This window comes from Fusarium oxysporum, chromosome 2 (assembly GCF_000149955.1).
Source record: "Fusarium oxysporum f. sp. lycopersici 4287 chromosome 2, whole genome shotgun sequence".
Lineage (NCBI taxonomy): Eukaryota > Fungi > Ascomycota > Sordariomycetes > Hypocreales > Nectriaceae > Fusarium > Fusarium oxysporum.
In genome coordinates this window covers 908,294-932,681 of record NC_030987.1, presented here as the reverse complement: position 1 = coordinate 932,681, position 24,388 = coordinate 908,294, and the positions used below count along the sequence as shown (strand labels likewise).

At 48.1% G+C, this 24,388-nt stretch overlaps 8 protein-coding genes and 1 non-coding gene across 11 annotated transcripts; 4 read left to right on the top strand and 5 right to left on the bottom strand.

Annotated features, from left to right (window-relative positions):
• Positions 1–420: 420 nt before the first annotated feature.
• On the top strand, positions 421–5,203 carry FOXG_05904 (ATPase; the record flags this gene model as incomplete). Its single annotated transcript, XM_018384357.1, has 6 exons — positions 421–1,488; positions 1,536–3,065; positions 3,114–4,052; positions 4,103–4,336; positions 4,393–4,622; positions 4,673–5,203. 6 exons carry the CDS (start codon positions 421–423, stop codon positions 5,085–5,087), a joined length of 4,416 nt encoding a protein of 1,471 aa, XP_018241430.1. The 3' UTR covers positions 5,088–5,203.
• A 4,698-nt stretch (positions 5,204–9,901) lies between these two features.
• On the top strand, positions 9,902–11,941 carry FOXG_05903 (uncharacterized protein). The gene is made up of 2 exons (XM_018384356.1): positions 9,902–10,613; positions 10,662–11,941. The coding sequence occupies exons 1-2, from the start codon at positions 10,111–10,113 to the stop codon at positions 11,851–11,853; spliced, it is 1,695 nt and encodes a 564-aa protein (XP_018241429.1). The 5' UTR covers positions 9,902–10,110; the 3' UTR covers positions 11,854–11,941.
• Positions 11,942–12,272: 331 nt separating this feature from the next.
• On the bottom strand, positions 12,273–13,964 carry FOXG_05902 (uncharacterized protein). Its single transcript, XM_018384355.1, has 5 exons — positions 13,344–13,964; positions 13,172–13,294; positions 13,087–13,123; positions 12,914–13,035; positions 12,273–12,866 (listed from the first exon to the last, which is right to left on the bottom strand). The coding sequence occupies exons 1-5, from the start codon at positions 13,857–13,859 to the stop codon at positions 12,342–12,344; spliced, it is 1,323 nt and encodes a 440-aa protein (XP_018241428.1). The 5' UTR covers positions 13,860–13,964; the 3' UTR covers positions 12,273–12,341.
• A 367-nt stretch (positions 13,965–14,331) lies between these two features.
• On the bottom strand, positions 14,332–15,592 carry FOXG_19140 (uncharacterized protein; the record flags this gene model as incomplete). The annotated part of the gene is made up of 6 exons (XM_018399322.1): positions 14,332–14,602; positions 14,653–14,742; positions 14,798–14,973; positions 15,039–15,191; positions 15,254–15,380; positions 15,435–15,592. The coding sequence occupies 6 exons, from the start codon at positions 15,590–15,592 to the stop codon at positions 14,332–14,334; spliced, it is 975 nt and encodes a 324-aa protein (XP_018241427.1).
• A 384-nt stretch (positions 15,593–15,976) lies between these two features.
• On the top strand, positions 15,977–17,064 carry FOXG_05899 (uncharacterized protein; the record flags this gene model as incomplete). Its single annotated transcript, XM_018384354.1, has 5 exons — positions 15,977–16,065; positions 16,162–16,274; positions 16,326–16,386; positions 16,446–16,707; positions 16,759–17,064. The coding sequence occupies 5 exons, from the start codon at positions 15,977–15,979 to the stop codon at positions 17,062–17,064; spliced, it is 831 nt and encodes a 276-aa protein (XP_018241426.1).
• Positions 17,065–17,517: 453 nt separating this feature from the next.
• Positions 17,518–17,589, bottom strand: FOXG_19139. Its single transcript has one exon. It is a non-coding gene; the product is annotated as a tRNA-Gly (tRNA).
• An 18-nt stretch (positions 17,590–17,607) lies between these two features.
• FOXG_05898 (uncharacterized protein) lies at positions 17,608–20,409 on the bottom strand. The gene is made up of 2 exons (XM_018384353.1): positions 20,353–20,409; positions 17,608–20,308 (listed from the first exon to the last, which is right to left on the bottom strand). The coding sequence occupies exon 2, from the start codon at positions 19,736–19,738 to the stop codon at positions 17,912–17,914; it is 1,827 nt and encodes a 608-aa protein (XP_018241425.1). The 5' UTR covers positions 19,739–20,308; positions 20,353–20,409; the 3' UTR covers positions 17,608–17,911.
• Positions 20,410–20,468: 59 nt separating this feature from the next.
• FOXG_05897 (uncharacterized protein) lies at positions 20,469–24,068 on the top strand. 3 transcript variants are annotated; one of them, XM_018384350.1, is made up of 3 exons: positions 20,469–20,919; positions 20,976–22,071; positions 22,122–24,068. In XM_018384350.1, the coding sequence occupies exons 2-3, from the start codon at positions 21,883–21,885 to the stop codon at positions 22,254–22,256; spliced, it is 324 nt and encodes a 107-aa protein (XP_018241421.1). In that variant the 5' UTR covers positions 20,469–20,919; positions 20,976–21,882; the 3' UTR covers positions 22,257–24,068. The 3 variants fall into 3 exon arrangements, with proteins under 3 accessions (XP_018241421.1, XP_018241423.1, XP_018241422.1); XM_018384352.1 differs by having other exon boundaries at positions 20,469–21,270; positions 21,334–22,071; positions 22,122–22,404; XM_018384351.1 differs by having other exon boundaries at positions 20,469–22,071; positions 22,122–22,404.
• On the bottom strand, positions 21,854–23,888 carry FOXG_05896 (uncharacterized protein). The gene has a single exon (XM_018384349.1). It carries the CDS (start codon positions 23,670–23,672, stop codon positions 22,443–22,445), a length of 1,230 nt encoding a protein of 409 aa, XP_018241424.1. The 5' UTR covers positions 23,673–23,888; the 3' UTR covers positions 21,854–22,442.
• Positions 24,069–24,388: the final 320 nt, after the last annotated feature.

Sequence of the window (24,388 nt, the reverse complement as noted above, 5' to 3'; positions counted from 1 at the left end):
ATACAAAGACACGAGCGAACGCCACTTACCACTTTAAGTATATTTACGAGAAAGCTTGGCATGGAAGAGTCCGAAAGTCCGTGCCAAGTCTGGGGTTCTCACCTGGAGCATCGGACTTTCAAAGTCCGAATTGCTTCAATGATCCACAGACTGTGGGAATGCCCAGACGGGCCAACATGGGGCTTATGGGGTTGTATAAGTTAATTTTCTTTGTGTTTGACTCATATTTCATCAAATAAATACCCAATTCTTTGCTGAAATGTTCCTCTCTCAAACATCTTCACGCTCTTCAAGCTTTAACAGTTCTTCAATCACAGGCTAAGCCATCTTTGGTCCTGAATCTTCAACTTGAGCCTCATTATCATTCATATACACCAGAGGTATCACCAATTAGAAGAAAATCTTGAAACATCGTTCAACATGGCAGCCAGCCCACAGTTCAGTTCTGGGGCTGGTACCCCCAAGGGATTCTACCACAACGACATCGGTTCAACGTGCTCAACACACGTCTGCACTGAGAAGAACACTGAAGTTCCCATGAGTGAAGACGACGAATATCAAAACAATGAAGAAGTCGTACAACTGGCTCGGGAACTCACCAGGCGATCAAGTGCTGCACCAGGGACTCTATTCCCCCAAGCAAGTGGCCCATTAAACCCCAGCAGTTCAAGCTTTAATGCGAAAAAATGGGCAAAGGCATTCTACGACCTGCGAACTGATACGTCTGAAGGAAACCCGCCGAGAACGACTGGTGTGGCCTTTCGAAACTTGAACGTATTTGGCTTTGGATCAGATACAGACTTCCAGAAGAGTGTGGGCAACATCTTCCTTGAGGCTGGTACCATGGTCAAGAAACTTTTGCACGATAAGCAAAGACGTGTCGATATCCTGCAGAACTTGGAGGGCGTTGTTCAGAGTGGAGAGATGCTGGCTGTGCTTGGTCCTCCAGGTTCAGGCTGTTCGACATTTCTCAAGACTATGGCCGGCGACACACACGGCTTCCATATCGACGATGCATCTGAGATCAACTACTCCGGCATTCGACCCGAAGAAATGCGCTCAGCGTTTCGCGGCGAGGCCATTTACACAGCTGAGGTTGACCATCACTTTGCGCATCTCACAGTAGGCGACACACTCTACTTCGCCGCCCGAGCTCGCTGCCCGAAGAATATCCCAGAAGGTATTTCCCGACGTGAATATGCAGAGCATTTACGAGATGTGACCATGGCCATGTTTGGTATTTCTCATACGAAGAATACCCGCGTGGGCGACGACTTTGTGAGGGGTGTTAGTGGAGGCGAGAGGAAACGAGTGACGATTGCAGAGGCAGCATTGAGCTATTCGCCGCTTCAATGTTGGGACAATAGCACCAGAGGTCTTGATAGTGCTAACGCCCTTGAATTTTGCCGGACTTTGAGAACACAGGCTGATGTTATGGGGTGTACTTCTGCTGTGGCCATTTACCAAGCGTCTCAGGATGCCTACGATGTGAGTTTCGAGTAAGTATCTTGATGGACTTCAACTGACCATTGCAGGTATTCGATAAAGTACTCGTGTTATACCAAGGACGGCAGATCTTCTTTGGCAAGACGAAAGAAGCAAAGGCCTATTTCGAAGGCCTAGGCTTCGTCTGTCCCGAACAGCAAACCACAGCCGATTTCTTAACCTCCATGACTAGCCATCAGGAACGAATCATCCGCGAAGGATACGAAGGCAAAGCTCCCCGATCACCAGATGAGTTCGCGCAAGCTTGGAAAGACAGCGCCCATCGACAGCATCTCCTCACTGAGATGGATGAGTATATCGAGCGACATCCTTTCGGAGGCGAACACTACGAAAAGTTCGTCGACTCAAGGAAGAGAGATCAGTCCAAGTCTCAGCGCATAAAATCACCGTTTACCTTATCGTATATGGAGCAGATGAGACTTACACTGGGTCGAAGCTGGGTGATGCTCAAAGCTGATCCTAGCGTAACGGTGACTCTTTTGCTCTGCAATCTTGTCGAATCTCTCGTTATCGGAAGTATCTTCTACAATCTACCCGAAGACACAGGAGCTTTCCTCAAGCGTGGACTACTAATCTTCTTCATTCTTTTGATGAATGCTTACAACAACGTCTTGGAGATCATGACCCTCTACGCCAAACGAAATATCGTTGAGAAACACGCGCGCTATGCTCTGTATCATCCAAGTGCAGAGGCTCTTTCATCCATGGTCGTAGACTTGCCGTACAAGATCTTCAACACCATCATGATGAATACGACAATGTACTGGATGGGAAACCTTCGTCAAGACGCCGGGCACTTTTTCTTCTTCCTCTTGGTATCCTTTGTGACGACGTTGAGCTTCTCAATGCTCTTCCGTCTCATTGCATCCCTCACCAAGACCATCGCTGCGGCCTTGGCTCGAGCCTCTATTCTGTTACTCATCATCGCTCTCTACACCGGCTATGCAATCCCACCTCAGTACATGCCTGTTTGGCTTGGATGGATCCGCTGGATCAACCCGACTTTCTACGGCCTCGAAAGCCTTTTCATCAACGAGTTCGGCGGTAGGAACTATCCTTGTTCCAACTTTGTGCCCAGTGGGCCTGACTACAGCAACATTTTGTCATTTTCGCAGGCTTGTGCTGTTCAAGGTTCTGTACCAGGGGAGAACTTTGTTCGAGGATCTGCATACCTTGCCTCAGCATACGGCTACGTTGACTCTCACAAGTGGCGCGACTTCGCTGTTGTCATCGCCTTCACGATTCTGTTCATGGGACTGCACTTGATAGCTACTGAGACGATCGCTTCTGAACGTTCTAAGGGCGAGGTTCTCGTGTTTACCCGCAAAGAGATGAAGAAGCATGCCAACAAGACCCTCAGTGATGAGGAGACGGGCAAAGCCAGTGGTACACAGCTCGCAAGTGGTAACGGCATCGACGAGGTTACAGACGTTGAGGAGCAGACCTCGATATTCCACTGGAGGAATGTCTGCTATGATGTAAAGATCAAAGGAGAAACTCGACGAATTCTGGATCATGTTGACGGTTGGGTGAAGCCGGGTACCTTGACTGCTCTGATGGTAAGTGACGAACCACATCCAAATGAATATGTACTAACGTAGTAATAGGGTGCGTCCGGCGCTGGTAAGACCACATTACTGGACGTCCTCGCAAGCCGAGTCACAATGGGCGTCGTAACAGGCCAGATGCTCGTCGATGGAAAACTACGAGACGAATCCTTCCAACGCAAGACCGGTTACGTTCAGCAACAAGACCTTCACGTCCACACCCAAACAGTTCGCGAGGCCCTTAACTTCAGCGCTCTTCTTCGTCAACCAGCCAGATATACACGACAGGAGAAGCTCGATTATGTGGACACCGTGATTAGTCTTCTTGACATGCAGGAATACTCCGATGCTATCATCGGCGTACCAGGCGAAGGACTCAACGTGGAGCAACGAAAACGATTGACGATTGGCGTTGAGTTAGCTGCTCGGCCTCAATTGTTGTTGTTCCTGGATGAACCGACATCTGGACTTGATAGTCAAACGTCTTGGTCTATCTGCAACTTGATGCAGAAGCTTACCAACAACGGCCAGGCTATCCTCTGCACGATCCATCAACCTTCAGCTATGCTGTTTCAACGCTTTGACCGACTGCTGTTGTTGTCTCGCGGTAAAACCATTTACTTTGGTGATATTGGTAGGAACTCGAAGGTTTTGGTTGACTACTTTGTTCGCAATGGAGCACCGAAGTGTCCAGTTGGTGTCAATCCCGCTGAGTACATGCTTGAGGTCATTGGAGCTGCTCCGGGAGCTCATACAGAGATCGATTGGCCTGAGGTTTGGAGCAAATCGCGCGAGCATGAGAATGTTCAACAGGAGCTTGAGCGATTGGCAGCTGAAGGAGATACCCTTGTTGGGTCAGGCACTCATGATGGAACTGAGTACAACGAGTTTGCTGCTACATCGCACATGCAGTACACACAGGTCACCAAGCGACTGTTTCAACAGTACTGGAGAAGTCCTGGATACATCTACTCCAAGGTCATCCTGTCTGCGGGCGCAGTAAGTATTCCCTACCGCATATACGAGACTGCCACTGATCATGGAAACAGTCTCTCTTCATCGGCCTATCGTTCCTAAATGGCCAAAACACCGAACGTGGTCTCCAGAACCAAATGTTTGGTGTCCTAATGTTCCTCACGATCTTCACCCAAGTTGTCCAGCAGATGCTTCCCGACTACGTCGCCCAACGCACCATGTACGAAGCGCGGGAGCGGCCATCGAAGACCTACTCTTGGAAGGCATTTATGGTTTCTACAATTCTGGTAGAAGCAGTATGGAACTCGGTAAGACTCCACTGCGTACTAAATATGTGGGAGATTTGTAGCTAACAGTAGCGTAGCTCATGGCTGTACTATCTTTTGTTTGCTGGTATTTCCCAACAGGCCTGTACCGCAACGGCTATGCGACTGATGCTACGGATGCACGAAATGCAACTGTTTTTCTGTTTGTGTGGATGTTCTTCATGTTCACCAGCACGTTTGCGCATATGATCATCGCGGGCTTCGAGACTGCTGAAGTTGCCGGCGGTCTCGTTACTCTGATCATGATCATGATGTTTTCCTTTTGCGGGTGAGTCACTCTAAGCCGATTCCTTGTACCTATCACTAATACTGTGTCAGTATCCTTGCGTCACCAGAAGAACTCCCCGGCTTCTGGATCTTCATGTACCGCGCTTCACCCTTCACATACGTCGTAGAAGGTCTAATGGGTACATCAATGGCCAACGCCGACGCAGGGTGCGAAAACAACGAACTGATCACCTTCACTGCACCCAACGGTACAACATGCGGTGAATACATGAAGTCGTACCTGTCCAACGTAGGCGGCTACATCGTCAACACTGCTGCGACAGAGTGTCAGTACTGCACTATCTCAGACACCAACACATTTCTGGAGAGTAAGAGCATGAGCTATGGTAATCGATGGAGGGATTTCGGACTTCTTTGGGTCTATTGTGTGTTTAACATTGCGGCGGCGTTTGGGATCTATTGGGTTGTTCGTGTGCCCAAGAATAAAAAGGCGAAGAAGGATTAGATGGAGTGTATCATACCAAAACCGGTGTTGGGGATGTTAGATAGAGCGTTTTTCAGGTACATAGATTTCGGGATCGAGATGCTGCTGAGCTGGTTGAACTGCAGAGCTCTTCTGGCCATAATATTGAACATATTGATGAAACGATTTCATGCGCCGATGGTTCCAGGTCCCGTTGTCCCTTGCATCAACAAAATTAGCATACAGAACAGGTAGGTATACGGTGTTTGATGCGACATAAGCATTATCACCATGCGATCCGTGCGAAAGCGAATGGATGGAATGGACAGAACAGCTGGACAGCTATCTTGAGTGCATAGCAATGATAGCGGCACTCTATATTCAGACATAATGGAATGAAGGTAGAAGTAGGAGTTGAAATCTCTCAGAGGCATGGACTGAGCCTTGGTGGTAGGGAGGAAAGTTTGCGAGGTAGTCAGGAATCAAGAGCGTTGAAGCACTCAAGATTGCCAGGGCGATCTGAGCGATAGCACACCTCACAGATCCCTCGGCATTGATAGTGTCCGGTGCCTTGATGAAAAATTACTCTCGTATTCTGCCCAAATCGCCAATTCTTTCCCTCCCTTGCCTCTGGTATCTTTGCCACGAATGTCTCACGCCAAGAGTCCAGAACGCTCGACTGATTAAGAGCAATATACAAAGCCTAGCACCCTATCTCTACCAACAAAGAACTGTGTTTTACTCCAATTGACCGAGATCTCATTCAGGTAACCACAAGTAGCTAAACATATGCACTCGCCCAAAGAGCACTGGCTCTAGCCGCCACAAATCGTCGATCAAAGACCTGTCCAGAACGTGGCAACTCCGCCTATCGAACCCAAAAGGTGCTGTCTAGTCTCGATTTGATACCGGGTGAGGCTCCAAGATAGCTCTAATGCATAGCGTTGGCTTGCTGTCATGATTGGAGCTGCTTTAATGCTCGGGACGGAGATGCGAGAGGAGAGGCTCTTTTCGACCACACTGGAGAGCTACAGTTTCGACGATCACGCTGATCATTACTTAGAGAATCAACAGTAATATCTTTGAGACCAGATTATTGAAGCTTGTTTATCGGCAATTGCTAAATCGACTGCCAAGACTGGATCTGCATGCGTGCCAAGTGTAGACGCTTTACCGGTGTGTTGGTATCTTTACCCAAGTGGTTATGTGACATTCAACTTGCATACATGATTCCATCGTACTACTCTCCCGCCCCTTCCGAGGACTGAGGTCGAGCAATTGGCCACAATTATGCTTCGTATCTCCCAGGCCTGACAGCCTCAAGCCTGGTAAGCATAGACACTGTCGCCTATCCCTCGAGGCCCAAATGATCACATTAACTCAGGTCCCCTGGATACATCTGGCTAAACTTGCCTTGAAACGAGTGCTCAAATCACTTTGAAGACATAGTCACCGTTGCCCCTGCGTGGTTCAACAGTAGCTGTCAATGTGGAGATGACTACTCCGCCTCCTTTGACATAGACGTCACTCTACTCCGTCGCGTAATAGGCAGTATCCACAGGCTATCGTGTAAGTCATTAAGCGATATCAACAAGCTCATCTCGGTGGGCCACGGTCCAGTTCTGCCTCCACACAAGACCCTGAAGCCTCCGCCTGAATCCGGGGAAGGCCAAGGTCGTAAGACGAGTCAAGCATGGACTTTCACTTGAGGATCAAGACCCTGCTTGTAAGCGGAGCGTTGTCCACGTTGCCCTTCTTGTAGCGACTGTTTCGTTGATGCTATGGCAGTATTAGACGGAGGCCCACATGAACTAACGAGATGCCATGAGGACAGCCTGGTCCAAGAACGAGCTGATACTCTAGAGACGTAAGTGCTGACCTTGCTCATGCCCCTGCAAGGTGTCAACTCGACGCGGGGGAGCATTGCGGATAGCTATCAAGATTCACAGGCCCACCGAACTAACCACGCAGATAGACACATCACCTTTTACCAGTGTTGGTAATATCGCCGCTGTGAATAGTTGAAGTGTCAATGCCGAGTCTGGAGGTATCTCGGCATGAGAACATGGCGTCATATCATTATCAACCAGCGCTTGTGGCTGACAGTAATTCCCCTGAAGATAAGCTTGGGGTTGTTTAGAGCCATGTCACAAATGGCACAGCACTGCGAGAGCTAGGGATGGGGATATCGTTGTAGGTTAACGCGGAGTCGATGCCGTTAGCCCGCCGGTGGGGGGAATACACCATGACCTCGCTAGTTCTTTCCCATGGTAAACATGTTATCCTCAAGCTATATGAGCTGTTGTTCATACTCTGGCCTATCCTCCAGGGCGGCGAAGGATGAAGCTCGGGCTGTCGAAGTGGTTGCAGCACAGATCAACAAAGTCCTACGACATGAACCTCCACGGCATCATATCGAATAGACCAATTGATGACATTTCTCATGAAGCCGAAGGAGAGATAATAGCTCCCTAGACGGCGTTGGAGAAGCCGATATGGTGTATACAGTCTAACTTAGTATCTCGGGAACGGCTCGGCTAGCGACAATCGTCCCGGACAACTTCCTCCTCAGGCCATTCCTCTACAGTTGGAGTAAAAAACGAGGCTGAAGTTTGCTTGCATTTCAGCGCGCATAATACCCCATTGGTTCATAGGCGCCCTTTCCCAACGCCTGCATAAGATGGCTTGAGGGAGATCGCCAGTGCCAGAATTGAGGCTCTGAACAGATACAACGACGTTTCTCCAACACAAGCCCACGTTTTTCGAGGAGAGACATTCGTTTTCAGCTATCGAGCATGGGAGTTAGCACCTCCCTGTTTAGGAATGAAGCTTTGATCTAGGTGCGGCGCGGTACGGGGGTCGGGAGAGAATCCGGTGCAGAGCTCGGGAGTGATCCCGATCATGTGACCTGAGATCCGTGAGAATAGTTGAATATGCTTGTTCGATATCATGTTACTGGTCGTGATTCAAAGGGTCGTGGCTTTCTTTATCATCATTGCGTAATGCTTCAAGGATACTATCGAGTTGAACCTGGACCACCCGAGCTGTTGGGTTCAAGGTAAGTATACAACTAGGTTCAAGCTGACATGGAACTGGAGATAAGTAATGCTCTTACAACTGGACATATGCAAACGGAGAGGCATAGAGTCTCTTGGGTTCACTTTAGGAAATGCATACACGATTTGGAATAGGACATAGACTTGATGGAGGCCCAAGAATTTGCTGTCAAAGTCCTCGAGGATCTTCTTAAGAACGGGCCGAACGGACATATATCGAGGGTTCTTGGGTTAACGAAGCTATACATCAGAGATACTATACTCTGCGAGACTGAAACAAGTTGATATCTGTCTCTTGCTTCATGGACATTCATATACTAACCAGACTCAAATTGTGACTGATTTGCATACCTAATGCAGAGAATAAACAAAGAAGCTCTGATTCTTGAAGTCAATATCAGAGAAGTAGCTAGCAGCTGGATAAGAGCATCACCGAGGATTACTTTCAAGGAGTAGTTGCGAGTATGAAACAGACAGCACTCTCCAAGGAGCATGCGATACTATCAGTGTCACTCGATAGTCTGGTGATCTTAGCCTGACCCAAGCTCCTGGTAATGACTAGCGTGAGGAAATGACACTCAATATTAAGCCCAAACATCATCATCAATGCGTGTTATCGAAAACTAGGGCGTATCTCGTGTATACTTGCCAACCTCCCGCCCCTGCTGACCTCCACTGTCTCCGGAGTGGATATCTCTCGAGTGCCAGGCCAGGCTCCCTAACTAACCCCATAAGCTATAGCGGCCAACTCAGTAACAATTCGCCGCAATCGCAGAGCCAATTAATCGAGCTACAAATGATCCAATGTACTCTGGTCGAAGTAAACGCTCTGATCGGTCAATTTCTCAGTGTTTGCCACGAGCGATAAGTTAGAGTTTACCGTCTCGGCTGGAGAATCCGATTAACTACGGTGTGTGCAGTGATTGGCCAGCGCCGAGAGCTTCTAGATTGCAAACATGGTGGTGTTCTAATTGGAGTCCCTTTGGAGAAACGAAGCGAAGTGGTTGCACGCCTGCGGAGATTCCGTGAGGAGCTGAGCGTGAAAAGAAAGATGGTGGGAAGCTGAGGGGATTGGCCAAGGTACTTATCTTGCAGGGATCGGGATGAGAATCCGAGGACACGGGCAGACTCTGTTTAGACTATACGGCGTACAAGGGAGATGATAAGGGACTGACCTAGGTGAGCCATTTTGTGATACCTTAGATAAGTATCCTATCTATAATGGGGCGCGAACAAGACTATTGAGAGTGTATCCATACGACGGAGAGATATCATCTGTAGATTACCGAGATTCACGTCTTCACAATGAATTACCCTATTCGTAAGTGTCGCAAGTGTTTGTGCCACACCAAAATACGTAGAACAAACCCCTCACTCGTCACATGCGCAACGCCCAAATACACTCCAAGTCTAGACCAGACGTAGGCAGAGTAGCCGGTCCCCCCCAAAAAAACCCAAACTAACGATTCAAACAAAAAGCCTGGGGGTTAGTGAAGGCTGCAAGATGACAACAGTGAGTGATTTCCCTGACCAATTGCACGACCGCCAAACACACCACAATCCCACGTCTGCACGAGCTAATCGAGTGCCGATACAGGCTTTCCCCAGACCTAAGTCAGTCTTGGTTCGGTGGACCCGAGCTCTTCCCCGTGGGGAAGACCCCGGTCGTTCTTCAGCTCGCTCCAATCTATGCTCTTGGCTGGCTTGGGTGACCCCGACTGCAGGGGCCTGGACCCGTGGGCTAGGGGTGATAGTGGCTAAGCTAACCTGCAAGATAAGCTCTTGTTCCAAGTAACCAACGACACCATGCACGTACTACCCGGGCATGGTTCACTGCCTGTTATCTCTGCCTCTGCTCGACACTATATAAACCGCCATGAATCCACTCAGTCCAGCCTCCTCTTCTCCTCAGACCCTCGTCTCCAGCACTCTTCACCCCTATCCTCTCCAATCCTCCTCAATCCCTATCCCTCTCACAAAGGCTGGCTTGAAACGCCTTTTATTCCACAATGTCAGACGACGAGAAGAGACGAAACTCCGCCTCAAAGGGCAGTGCCGTCGCAGGCGATGCCTCAAGCATTCAATATGTCGACGACCAAGGCATGGGCCATCTCCACCGACGCCTGAACAACCGTCAGATCCAGCTCATCGCCGCTGGTGGTTCCATCGGAACAGCTCTCTTCATCTCCATCGGTGGCGGTCTCGCCAAAGGTGGTCCCGGCAGTCTTCTCATCGCCTTCACCCTCTACTCTCTCGTTCTCGCCCTTGTCAACAACTCGATCGCTGAGATGAACACATACATGCCCGTTGCTGGTGGATTCGTGCGTCTTGCCGGCTACTGGGTCGACGATGCGCTAGGCTTCGTCGCTGGCTGGAACTTCTTCCTCTACGAGGCTCTTATCATCCCCTTCGAGATCACTGCCCTGACCTCTGTCATCTCCTTCTGGAATGCTGATGCGCTTAACGCTGGCCCAACCGCTGGTATCTGCGCTGCAGTCATTGTCTGCTACGGGTAAGCTTGACCTCTTGAGTCAATTGAACTATACTGACCATCTTACAGTCTTCTCAATGTCCTCGCCGTTCGATTCTATGGTGAATCCGAGTTCTGGCTCTCAGGTGGAAAGCTCGTTTTGATCTTCCTCCTCTTCGCCTTCACTTTCGTCACCATGGTCGGCGGAAACCCCCATCACGATGCCTACGGCTTCCGACATTTCTCCAACCCTGGATCATTCACCACATACCTCAGCTCAGGCGACAAGGGCAAATTTGAAGGTTTCCTCGCTGCTCTCTTCACAGCTGCCTTTACCGTTGTCGGCCCCGAGTATATCTCAATGGTCTCAGCTGAGGCTCAACGCCCTACCTTTACCATCAAGAGTGCCTTCAAGACAGTGTACTATCGGTTCTGCATCTTCTTCATCATTGGTGCTCTCGCTGTTGGCATCGTCTGTGCCTACAACGACCCCAAGCTCGTCGACATCTACTTCGGTGCAGGCGGAACTGGCAACGCTGCTTCTTCCCCATATGTCATCGCCATGACTAACCTTGGCATCGATGGTCTCCCTCATCTCGTCAACTTCCTGATCCTCACCTCCATCTTCTCCGCCGGTAACACATACACCTACTGCGCTACCCGAGCTCTCTACTCTTTGGCCATTGAGGGACGCGCCCCTCGATTCCTCCGATACTGCAACAAGTCCGGTATTCCCGTCTACTGCTTCTGTGTCACCATGCTCTTCCCCTTCCTCTCCTTCCTCCAGGTTGCCAACGGTTCCGCCAAGGTTCTCGGCTGGTTGATCAGCATCGTCACTGGTGGCGGTCTCATCACTTTCATGATTATGTCCATCACATTCATCAACTACCACCGCGCCTGTGTCGCCCAGGGCGTCGACCGCAAGACTGAGCGACCGTACTACGGCTACTTCCAGCCTTATGGTGCCTATATCGCCCTCGTTGTCCAATTCGTCATTGTTCTTGTCTACGGATACTACGCTTTCCGACCCAAGTTCGACGTTGAGGTGTTCTTCCAGAACTACTCCATGCAGATCCTCGCTGTCCTCCTCTTCGTTGGCTGGAAGGTCTTTAAGAGGACCAAGTACATCCGACCTCACGAGGTTGACTTGGTTTGGGAGCGACCCATGATTGAGGCGTACGAGGCTACCTTCACTGAGCCTCCTGTTGGCTTCTGGCACGAGATGGGCGAGTTGGTGATGCCTTGCTTCTTCAAGAGAAACAAGAGGACTTCAGAAGTTTGAAGCGGGTGCTTCAACTCTTGTATTTGTTTAGCTTGGACATGACTGGATGATATCACTTGCGAATATAGTTGAATTAACATTGTTAACAACACTTCTCACTCTAATGCTTAATGTGACTTCTAATCTTTCTTTCTCATTCTATGATGCGCAGTTGTTGACGTAGGTCTAAGGTTGAGGGGTTATACGAAGCTTGAAGCCACAATGCAAACGCAAAGAACATACCTCAATATACGCGGGTAGTACACTCCAGTGTTTTCACTGCTGCCCCTGAGTAAAAGTTAGTTGTGTTGAGGGCCGACAAACTCCTCGCCACTAATGAGGTGTGTAATTGAAAGATGTCCTGAGGTACGAACAACCAAGCAGATTGAACGAACGACTTATCCTGGTACTGATTTTCCTGCAGATCTTTGCCTGCAATTGGTGGAATGATTCGGTAGAGAGAATAGTTATACTGATAAAATTGGAAACGGTCTATGTGATACTCGTGCTCACAACCTTGCGCGAGGTTCCTCCACCGTCTTCTCCCGGCCTTCTATCCTCTCAACTGCCCGTTCAAACGCAGCAACAACATCATGCTCACTAATCCACGAAGGATTCATCCTCTCCTTCACCCGCCGTATCAACTGCTCGTCAGTCTCCGTCGTTGCTCGGTCGATATTAGACTTCTGCCCCGAAATGTTCTTATGGACGATGCCCAAGAGCTTATCCAGATGCGGTTTGCGAGTGGCTTCATATAGCTTAAATACTTGCGCAAGCTGAGCCTTGGTCGGCTTTCCCGTTTGCGCTGACGAAGGAGGCCAAATATGATCGAGCGAACGGTACAAGGCATATGCATCGTCTATGGCGAGTGAGCCCCCTGCTGCGAAGGATCCGCCGTGGGTGTGAGCTGCGTCGCCAACGAGAGCTACACGGTCGGAGAAGGACCACGTATCGAGAGCTGCGCCGGCGTAATTTGGGAAAAGTTTAACGTAGGGGGTTGCGTCTATAAAGGCTCGTATGGTTGAGTTCCAGTGCTAGATGGTCAGTCAGGGCGAAGGACTTAGGGTGAAGGCTCACGTACTTGGTATAACCTCTTGAACTCTTCGACACTGCCATCTTCATCCCACTTCGCGTCTTGGCCTGGCGATTTAGGGTCTTTCGGATCAGCATGGTAGCCGCCGACGATAGTAAATAGGCCTTTGCCTATGATCATGCATTAGCGACAGCGCTGAAGAAGAGGTACTGGTCTCTTACCTAGGTGCGAATGGAAGAACGTTGTCTCATGGCCAGCCTATTGATTTCTTAGCAACCTATTGGTTCGAGAGTCTTTGGAACTTACCCAGTGAGCTGCGTCCTCGGGATACTCAACATCCTTTAATCTATCGGCATCAAAGACAGCGCGGAAAGCGACCCAGCCTGTCCAGTGCAGTTCATGCTCTGGTACAAACGTCTTGCGGACTTTCTGTCAAAGGTGTCAGCGCTCGACTCCCTCCCGAAATTCTGAAACATACTGAACGAAGACCATCGGCACCAACGACAATATCAGCCGTCGCCGTTGTCCCATCCTCAAAGTAAAGCGTAGCACCCTCATCAGGATCCGCCTTAACATCAACAGTCGTCTTCCCCAGATGAACAATACCCTCTGGTAAATTCTCTAGCAGCGCGTGATGAAGGTGAGCGCGATGAAACCGCGCAGTCGCATGTTTCTTGCTCTGCACGGTATTGTGAATATCATGATCGATGACTTCACCAGTCTTCCAGTGTCGGTATATCATGGGATATCCAGACTTTTGACGCTGTGCAAAGCCTTCGGCCAAGGCATTCTGGACACCAAGACGGTCGAGGGTTCTGAGGCCATTGGGACCCAGAGCTATACTTGCGCCGATTTCTTTAAACTCTGGTGCTCTCTCGTAGACTTGGACGTTGACATTGGGGTGTTTGAGGAGTGCGATTGCTGTGATGAGACCAGCGATGCCACCACCAGCGATCGTTACCTCGAGCTTAAACGAGTCCTTTTGAGCTGACATGATTAACCTAGAGCTTTGAAGTTATTTCAATTGAAAGAAATGAAAGCATTTTAAGTAGATGAATATCACTAATTCAAGCCATTGTATCTCAATTGAGTCTTACCCCAAGTGTAACTGATCGGGTGAACTCCGACACTGATTCGAGCACGCCATCTTATTCCCCACTAATTCCCTATTTACAAGACGTACTGATTAAAGCAGCCAATGTCAATTAAATATCTCCTTGAGATAGCTGATAATGTCATTTGTGAAGTATATGACGAGGCACCGATGTCGCAAAGGCCAATTTGTAATCTCATATGCTATCTTACTCAAAGAAAGCCCCTCGTTTGCTCCTCAACGACCCAATACCACGCGAAAACATAAGATCGCAGCCTCCCATTGTAGGAATTGTTTACGCAGCAATAGGCTCCAGGTCCGACAGATCCAAAACCTTCGTCTCATGCAGCTTGTATCCCTCCGTGGCTCCCAACTACCGACCAGTCTGGAAACTCCAAAGTAAGTCACCGAGAGGAAAGCTATGGCATGCCTTGATATATCTCAACACTTCACGATCAGTTTCTTCTCCCCAAACTGGCATGCTGGCCAGCGCAAGGTACCATCGGCGATAACACTCATCCTGAAGCTCACCAGCTCTATCCATGGCTTGCTGAGTGGTGAAGCCATTCTTTTTTAGGACTGTGACAAAGTTGTGCTCGATACCTGACTTGACGTCTTCCTTGTACGAGACGATGTCGATGTGGCTGCGTTGTGTTAGCAGAGATCTCATGGAGGGAGAGTGTATGTCACTTACATCCAGGCGAGTTCACAGCCTACAGCTATGCATTCCTGAACAGAAGGGTGCTCAAATGCCTCCTGCGACAAGTTTACATTGTGGGCATAGCTGTCAAGAGCATCGTTAACTTCAGCTAGACATGAATAATTGGGTCAAGACTCACGCAATGAGACTGATGCATGGATATCCACCAACAGTCCTCCTCCGCATTCTGATGTAGTCCTCCTCCGTTCGAGGTTGACCATCTCCATCGCGTGTCGCCTCCACCTGGTGTAAAAGACCATCCAAGTATCGCTTATGCGTGATCTTGAACTGCGTTTGAACATCAGGAGAAGCACTCTGTATACAGAGGCAATTAGTAGAGCTCCATAAAGCAGTTCTTTAGGAAGACCAGCCTTCTTAACTCGGTCCCAAATGGTACGGAACAAATATCGCATGGGATATTGCTCTCTATCTGGAGTCTCAGTACCGTCTTCTAGAACAGCAAGTGTGTGTCGGATCTCTTTCTCTGCGGCTACTGGGTCTCGGTCAAGTTGACCCTCGTCAAAGTAGAAGATCTAATGATCTACGTCAGTCGGTGCCCTGAAACTTTGGAGTGTCAGGATATCCTGTTGCGTACCCAGTTCAGCCAGTCAACCATGGTCCTAAGTGCTTCTGCATCTGCATGAGAAGCCATGGCCGAGGCGCAGAAACAGAAGTCGGCCTTTCGGTTCTTTTCTGCTTCATGTTTCTCCATCTTCAAATAACTAGATTGTGATCAGAGAACTTGAAGTCCTTCCAAGTGAGGAGGCTTGACTTACTCGGCGATAAAGGCATCGGCAGCTGCTTTGACTTTGAAGTGGTGAGGGTTCACCATAGGCGTTGCAGACATTATTGAACCAAACATGTCAGGAATGCGGACTTCGGTCGGATGGCTCCTTCCATTGACCTTTGTGTCTCCGTTTATAGTCGCAATCATTGTGTTAAAGTTGAAATATACCGTATAGCTAGTCAAGGCGGATGATGAGTTTGTAGTGGTCTGCTCATCTTCAGCACGCGATGCATGTCGACTTTAAATATACCACTATAACAAAAGATTGAGCATTAGCCTCCTCTCATATACCATAGCAGTCTTGGGAGTATAAGTACGAAAAGATACCATTTTGGGATAACCCGCTCTTTATCAGCCAACGATCTGCAACGCGGCACCCTACGGAGCTGGAAAATTGCCCATTCGGGAGACACCTCCCCGATTGAAGACTTGACCACTGGCTTTGTACAATAGACGGTCTTGTTTAAAAAGACCTGAAATTAAACTGGTAGATGAGAAAGTCAAAGCTATCCTCCTCAATATACCTTCACCATGTCTTCCATCAAGCTCATCATTCCGCGTGAGGCCATGTTCAACACTGGCTTCCTATCAGCACATGGCTGGGCAACCACTTCCACTTCGTAGAACATCCTTTACTATACCGCTGTAGCCTTCGGAGTCTTTGGGTTTTATTGGCTATGCCTTGTATTTTATCGTCTCTTTTTGCATCCCCTTAGAAATGTCCCAGGGCCTAAGGTTGCAGCGGCTACTAGCTGGTATGAGTTCTACCAGGACGTCATTCTCGATGGCCACTACATCAAGGACTATCCTCGACTTCACGAGAGATATGGTAAGTAACAGCGCCCCGGTGTATGTGATTTGGTTACTAATAGGAACTCAGGCCCAATTGTCCGAATGAGTCCCAACAGGGTGCATATCAACGACCCAAACTTCTATCACAAGTGAGTACGCAAACCCTCAAGTAACCGTGATGCACCACTTACCATTATGGTTTGCCAAGGGTCTACTCTACTGGTAACAAGTTTTTCAAGGAGCCTGCTATGTTCAGATTCGCCAGGGAGCTCGACGCCCTGCCATTTATCATGGATCCAGCCGCACGCAAAGTGCGCCGCGGCATTGTCAACCCTATGTTCTCACCCCGCGCCATCAAAGACTTTTCGCCTCTGGCTCTACAGATCATCAAAGGTGCTCTTAAGAAGATTGGAGACTCGTATGAAACCGGGAAGCCTGTGAGCTTGAAACGACTTGAGTCAAACTTTGCTGTACGACATCCCAACAAGAGTTGAAAGAAAGCATGCTGATAAGAGGATTAGATGGATATCGTTATGAAGCCTTGCTTCGGAAAAGACATGAACTGTACCCAAGGAAAAGAGGCACTCGTCGATTTAATGGTCGCTCTGCCCCATAGCTTCAGTCTCATCAAGCACTTCCCTATGCTTGGAAAGGTCACTCTTCTCAATCACGGAATGCCATCCTTCTCATCGACATTTGTGCGAAGCTGCTTGACAGTCTTAAGTTACAGGATCGAGACCTTCAAGCCGACCACCAGCAGTCTAATCACCGACCAGCGGTATATGAGATGGCCAATGACCAGGATGGCGATGAAGACAGTCATGTGAGAAGGAATTTATGGATGTTGAGGATGAGAAGGTTGGGTTGGTTGATAGCAAAGGTGAGTGAATTGTTAGATGGCGATCAGTGGTCTGCTCAAAAGAGACTGCTTCAGGATGTTCAATTGCGATTTACAGGCGTTATGTTTGGCTGGCAGCATTAGGGGGAAATTTTATAGAATAAATATTATAAGCATAAATAGTGCTTTCAGTTAACTACTTAAGGATGCAAGACCTCGTAGATCAGGGTGTTAAGTAACTTAAATAACAGTTGTCTATAATTAGAGAAATAAGTTTATGTAATTAATAAAGAAAAAAATAAAACAATAAGAATAAGTAGTATTAATATAATTATAAATAATTGCTGCAGCGAGCGGTTTTCTGGTGTGGACTAACAAGGCACTATCACTAGGTGGACAGGGGTAATACATCTTACAGGGGTAGACAGATTGGAACCAAAAATGCGACCGAGGGGAATCGAACCCCTCTCTAACGCTTGGAAGGCGTTAATGCTAACCACTACACCACGGTCGCTGGTGATTTGAGGCGATGCCTCGTGTTGTTGTTGGAGGAAACAATTGCAGACAGACTTATATACTTATTGCGTACTCAAAAACAAACTTTGCATACAAACAAATCCCTGCCTCTCCTAGACTCTTTCTTCGCCATCACTACCAAGCTACCTACTTATAATCGCTTTTTGTCGCAATAAGGCTTTCTAATTCTTCATTCACATGTCTTCAAGCTATATAAAGCTCATGTATTCAGTCCCATTAACAAATATTCTATAGTTCAATGCTATCTATTTCTTATTTCATTCCAAATCATTGACGAATTCTCTATCATACATGCAGAATTACATCTCAATAGCCAGCTTGCTGCGAGCTCGGAGCTTATATCCATACTTAAACATGACGAAAGGAATCAAGCTCAGTACAGTACCAAACAAGGCAAGAATGAGACCAGCATACTGACTTCCGACATTATGGAAGAAAGCATTGGCGAACAAAGGCGTAACAGCGCCAAGAGTGTTTCGCATAAGACCTTGACCAGCAATGGCAGAAGAAGAGCTCTCACCATAGCAATCAGCGGTATAACTGTAGGTACTCTCGAAAACGAAGTAGATACCAAAGGCAATAGGAGCAAGACCAATGGCGGGGCCAACCCAAGATACATGAGAATATTGGGTGAAGCTGTAGATGAAGAGACCAATGGGGAGGAAGACGGCTCCGTACATGGCGCCGTACAGACGGGCTTCGGGAGTGACCTTGATGTTGGGGTCGGCGACAAGACGGTCAAACTTGCGCATCTGGAGGTGATGAGCCAACCAGCCAAGAGTAGTACCGATGCAGAGAGAGATGTAAGGAAGACCGCTGACACCTTCGCCCCAGCCATGGTGCTCCTGGAAGGTGATGGGGATAACGGAAAGGAAGAGGAAGACAACAGCCCAGCAGAAGGCGATCCAGAGACCGAAGGCGAAGACGACAGGCTCGGTAACCAACATGTGAATAGCCTTGACGGAACTAGCCTTAAGCATAGCCTGAAGACTGGGAGTCAGGATATCGCCAGCAGAGACGTAGCGCTCATCACCAGTAGCTTGTCGAAGAGCCTTGGCTCGCTTATGAAGGGCGACACCACCACGGGTCTCAGGGAAGTAGAAGAAGATAACAAGGAGCAGAGGAACATTAGCAATGCCCTGAATACCCTCGATCCATCGCCATCCAATAGCCTGGTCAATGAAACCAGCGTAGATGGGAGCGGCGACAGTTCCGAAAATAGCGACCCAGCTGAACATAGCCATAGGTCGACTTCGGTGGTGAGGCTCGTACATATCATCGAAGGTACCGCCGACAAGAATAGTACCGACGCAGCCGAAAAGACCGAGGAGGAGTCGAAGGCCAATGATGGTGTCGATGTCCTTGGCGAGAGCGAGGCCGATGAAGAGGAGTGAGAAGCACAGAAATGAACTGGCATAGACGACCTTGCGACCGACCAACTCACAGAAGGGAGCTAGCACCATGGGTGCGACAGCACAGCTGATGTTGAAAGTAAAAAGACCCAATTGACCCTTGATGTTAGGAGCATCGAGGTCCTTGCACATGCTAGCAATACCCGAGCTGTAGGCCGTAGTAGCAAGACCGATGAACAGGGTCATCAAGTTGAGAATAGTTGAGATAGATCGCTTATACCAAGGATTCCAGTTAAACGGGTTCTCCTTATCGCCAGTCGCAAAACCAAGCACGATGTATTCCTTGCCCTTCTCATTAACAAGTTCCGTCAGGGTAAGAGGCATATCGATATCGACCGTTTTAATAGCCCCAAACTCAGGGTCGACGGATTCATTGCTTGGATCGACATATTTACCACCGACGATACGCCCAGCAAGGGGTTCGCCCTTCTCATTCTTCAGAACCTCAAGGTCCGTAGACTCAGGATCCGAAGCACCCTTGTCCTCACTGTTTCTTCTTGAAGGGGGAGCAGTAGAATTCTTCCTCGAAGGAGCAGCAACAGAGTTCTTTCTCGAGGTCGGAGGAACAGCAGAGTTTCGTCTCGTGCCCACGAACGAATTCGCTCTAGAATTGGCGTAGAAGCTCGTAGGTCTTGAAGCAGACGGTGACCCCAAAGGTAGAGGGGACCCGGGCCTTGAATTAGGCGCAGAGAAAGATGGGATATAATTAGACATGATGGGTAGGTGTGATAAGGAGAGAGCGTGCTGTTAGAGGGGAGGTTGACTCAAGAGCGAGAGATAAGAGATATAAAAGAGTTTTGGAGCATCATTTCGTCTGGCCCAGTATGATGACATCGATTGTCTCGTCTTCCCACTTGTCTTATCATCGCACGTTGTCTGTTTCCGTGCATGTTTGGTCGTTGCGAGGTGTGGAGTCGTGATTCCGGTCCACTATACCACCACGAAGCCGCCGAGACTCTGTGGGTTTCCCATCACGACTCATGTTTTTTTTTTCGCTATGAACAATAAATGATGTATTTCACTGCACTAGTCCCAGGGGCAAGGTACACTAGAACGATTCTTTTCTTCTGGAATTCTACTCAGAAATCTGACATTCAGAATTGGCGATAGTAAATTTGGCGGCCATTTTCATATTCTCGATAGGGCGGTGCCTTTTCGGGCTTAAGGTGAGGTTCCAATTAAGACAGCGGAGTGTCCGGGAGCGCCGGTCCGCTCGGTGTGGGTCTCGGACCGAGAACATATGACGTCGAGTCGAGATAACTCGGTGTTAAGGCAGATCCTCTCCTATAACTTATCAAAACATGGTCCAGAAATTAAATTTTTCGTACCTTGCTAGACGCTTTTCTATGGTGATAACACAGTGGACCTTTGACAGTCCTGTTGTGTATAAATGATGCCTTGCGTCACATCGATCTGAAGAGTTCTCACTCGGTAGTTTACAAGACTCCGAGCCCTGGCCTGACTCGCGTGCCGTGATTTTGTTCCCGTGATGATTAGATCCATCTGTCATGAGGCTCCGGGAGGGACGACGATCGGAGAATCCTTCCTTCGCCAAGACTTCCTTTTCATCAGAATATGGACGAGGATCGTGTGTTGAGCTTCCGATCCCTGAGTCTTAGTGAGGCGATTCCAAGTTTCTATCATTCGATACAAGGTTTGTTTTTTCAGCTCGGGTGCGTTGTTGCAATGAAATGAGGACCCTTTTCTTTTTCTCCTCATCAACCAACCAACAACTCGGCCGAGTTACATTCTGCACCGTTACACGTCACATTCGAAACTTGGAGAAAAGACCTGGAGAAGGCCATCCATTCTCCTGGTAAACTTAAAAGATGAAATGTCCAAATTTCAGAAGAACATGTCTGAGGAATGGTTGCATCCAGCAACCAAGAACCACTGTTTGTCCTTATCAAATTCCGATTCAAGGCGGAATGATCTCTTGACCCACTGATAGATAAGTGCCGTGAGGCTCCCAGTGGGTCAAGTCATGCACGGTCTCGGTGAGGCGGCACCTGTGGATCCTTGAAAGATCTTCCTCGGCGGGCGACCATCGGAGGGGACAGGGATGAGAGCAATGCACGCACTAGGTTAGTGAAAAGCTTCCATACGGTTTCCAGAGAATCTTTGGGCGCAAATCAGCTGGTGTTTTTCTTGTCTTGGCGAGATGCGATGACGACATTGTTTGGTGATGTGGCACTAATGAGTTGATGAATTTTCCAAACACCAAAGCACTGACTAGTATTTCTATGGTAAGATGATTGAGATCGAGATATGAAATGCCAGGCGTGCTACTTATAACTTATGAATTACAGTGAGAATATGCCTAAGCCTTACCGGAACTCTTTGAGCTTGGCTTGATAAAATATTAATTTTATCTTCGCTACCTAACATGAGAAAATTTACAATCACCTTTACATATTGATCAGCACTCAGGGAGCGAAGGAACCAACAGCTTAATATATTCTATAGAAGCCATAAGATCCAATACTTTTAAATGCCATCTTGTTGATTCCTGTGTATACATATGTGAGAATTTGTTTAGAATTCGCAATAGCACTTTCAAAGTCCCAATCCATCCGCTTACCCTAGAACAGATAATTTGACAACACCTTTTTGAAGCTACTGTATAAAACTGTTACGTTCCTACTTCAAGCCTTAGGTACTCTATATAAATCGGAGCAATTCATCCAGCACAATACTTCGAGGGCGGTAATCGCGCATCTCGTTGGCATCAGTCGATCAGTGGGGAGATCACATGATCCCCACTTCCTAGCAGAAACCATAAAACCAATACGCTCAACAACCCCTCCTCAACACTCACGAGCCATATCCCCATACACATCCACATCAAATCAGCCAAAATGGTCTACACAATCGTTGTCCACCTCTACGCCAAAGACGATGAGGAGTCCCTCAAGAAGCTCACCGCCAAGCTTATCGAGGCTAGCCGCGTCTACTCCCAGGACAAGGAGACCCTCTCATGGCACGTCATGCAGTCCACCGCTGACCGACGGGCTTTCACCATCGTTGAGCGCTATGAGAAAGAGAGCGTAAGTAGCTTGTCAATTGAATATGGGGACATGTGCTGATTGTTTTGCAGAGCCAGAAGTATCATCTTGAGAACCCTTACTGGAAGACTTTCGATCCTTACGTCATTCCCCTGCTGGAGAAGCCTATGGACCTGAGAAGATTTGAAGAGCTTGATACTAGCAAGGACGTTGAGGTTCCTCAATAAATGTAGTTGAGTCAATTGAATATAAATTGAGTTGCTAGAACTAAAAATCATGATTCTGGTGTTATGAAGACAGCTTCCACAGTGTCATTAGCCTCATCCTGTACATGACTGAGTACTGAGTAGAGTTGCTTAATATGCCATATTAAACCTCCAATGCCTTAAGTATTGCTGCGGATACACCAAAAGTCACTTGCTCACCTTCAGCGCAGGGTACTTCGGCAACGGCCACCCTGCCTTCTCCTCACTCGAAAACCTTGAAATAAGATAAGGAATTCTCAAAAGACATACAAACCATGCAATCCACTGAAGAATTGTAACACCCAATTGAGTATCAGGTATAGCCCACCGGATAAGCCCAAGCTTGATATTCTGAACCTCGTCAACAAATGGTCGTAGCACTTTGTCATAGTTCTCAAAGGCCAAGGACAAGTTCTCGGGGTTCTTTTGAATCTCACCCGCTAGCACATAGGCACCGATGAAGCCGAGTGTGGTTCCCATACCGCTGAACGGAGAGGGGCAGTAAGCTGCGTCACCTAGGAGGACCACGCGGCCTTTATGCCAAGTAGTTGTCTGAACTTGGACAACTTCTTGAGAGTAAAAGTTCTCAGTTGTCTTCATGCCCTCCAGGAAACGCTCTGTTTGCCATCCTGCACCGCGAAAACTTTGTGTCCAAAACTCTTTCTGCTGCTCAACTGAACCTCTATGAATACTGGAGACTTCAGGAGAATCGTCCTTGAGAATGAGATAAACTTGAGTCTCTGTTGAGTTGTGGGTTCGACGGAATATCATTCGACCTTGTGAAGCTTGATATGTCCTGCGGATATTACTATCCCCTTCTTCGCGTGGGATGAAATAATAAGCCATGTGAATACCCAGTTTTCGGTAAGGATCCGGAGCATCCGCTGGTTCAATCGCTTTCCGAATTCTTGAGCCCTGACCATCTGCTCCAACAAGGATATCAAAGGTATCCGATGTCCCATCAGAGAAGTGCGCAAGTACATTCTTATCGTCTTGCTCAAACTTCTCAACAGTTTTGTTGAAAACATACTCGACATCATCCTTCGTTGCATTATATAGAATCCTTACAACGTCTCCTCTCATTATTTCGAATTCAGAAGTTATGGACTGGGCGCCTTTGCCTGATGTATTGGCGAGCACTGTTCCTAAGATCTTTCCATTGGTATCGACGAAAGCAACGCCTGCTTCGTCAACCAGTCTTGCGCGAATCTCGTCCATGAGGCCCATTACTTTGAGAGTTGCAATGCCTTGTTCACGAAAGTCGATTTGTGCACCAGTTGCGCGTAGGGCTGGGAAGCGCTCGACGATGGTTACGTGATGACCGAGACGAGTGAGCCAGAAGGCCAAGGCTGGTCCGGCACAACCGCCTCCGCATATCAGGACTTTCAAAGTTGCCATTGGAGTAGAAGTGAAGTTATTATAAGTAATGTGTAAGCTGTTTTTTCTTTTCCCGCACTTTTACCAAGTGTAGTTTTGGTCAGTCAAGCACGAACTGAATGAAAGAAATAACAGATGAGATAATTGAAGAACCATATAATATTTTCATGTGAGAATGAAGATATTGTGGCGTTTTATACACGTCGTCTTTGCACGCAACGGATCCTTCGAGGACTCATCATACGCAATAAGACGGATGTGCGGCATCGCCAAACCAGCCAATGACATCATAGACAACAACACCTCTAGTTCTTCATTCAGCTGAAGTTAGCCCGAGCTTACGGTTTCAGAGCTTTGAGGCTGAGAAGGCTTGTGATAATTGAATGGGTAAGTTATTCAAGCACATTGAGTCACTTGATATCACGCCATGATTGGTGGTCGCGTACTTAGTAGTATCAGAGGCTGCGGGATACCCATGTCTGGCTTATGACCACCGAGTCTGTATAGCAAACTTTATTATCAGATCATGCCTACATAGGAATTCGAGGGTTTCTCTTTAATTGACGGAGTTTGTTTGGCTGGAAGACAAGAAATAACGCCAGAAGCTGAAAACTAGACAGAATACCCAGTCCTCAAGCGCGAATATAGACGTCTCTCTCTAAACCGAATCGAAATAATTTGCTTGATAGATATAGCGTAGTTGTATGCCAAGCATCTATCACTTGCATTTCGGATGT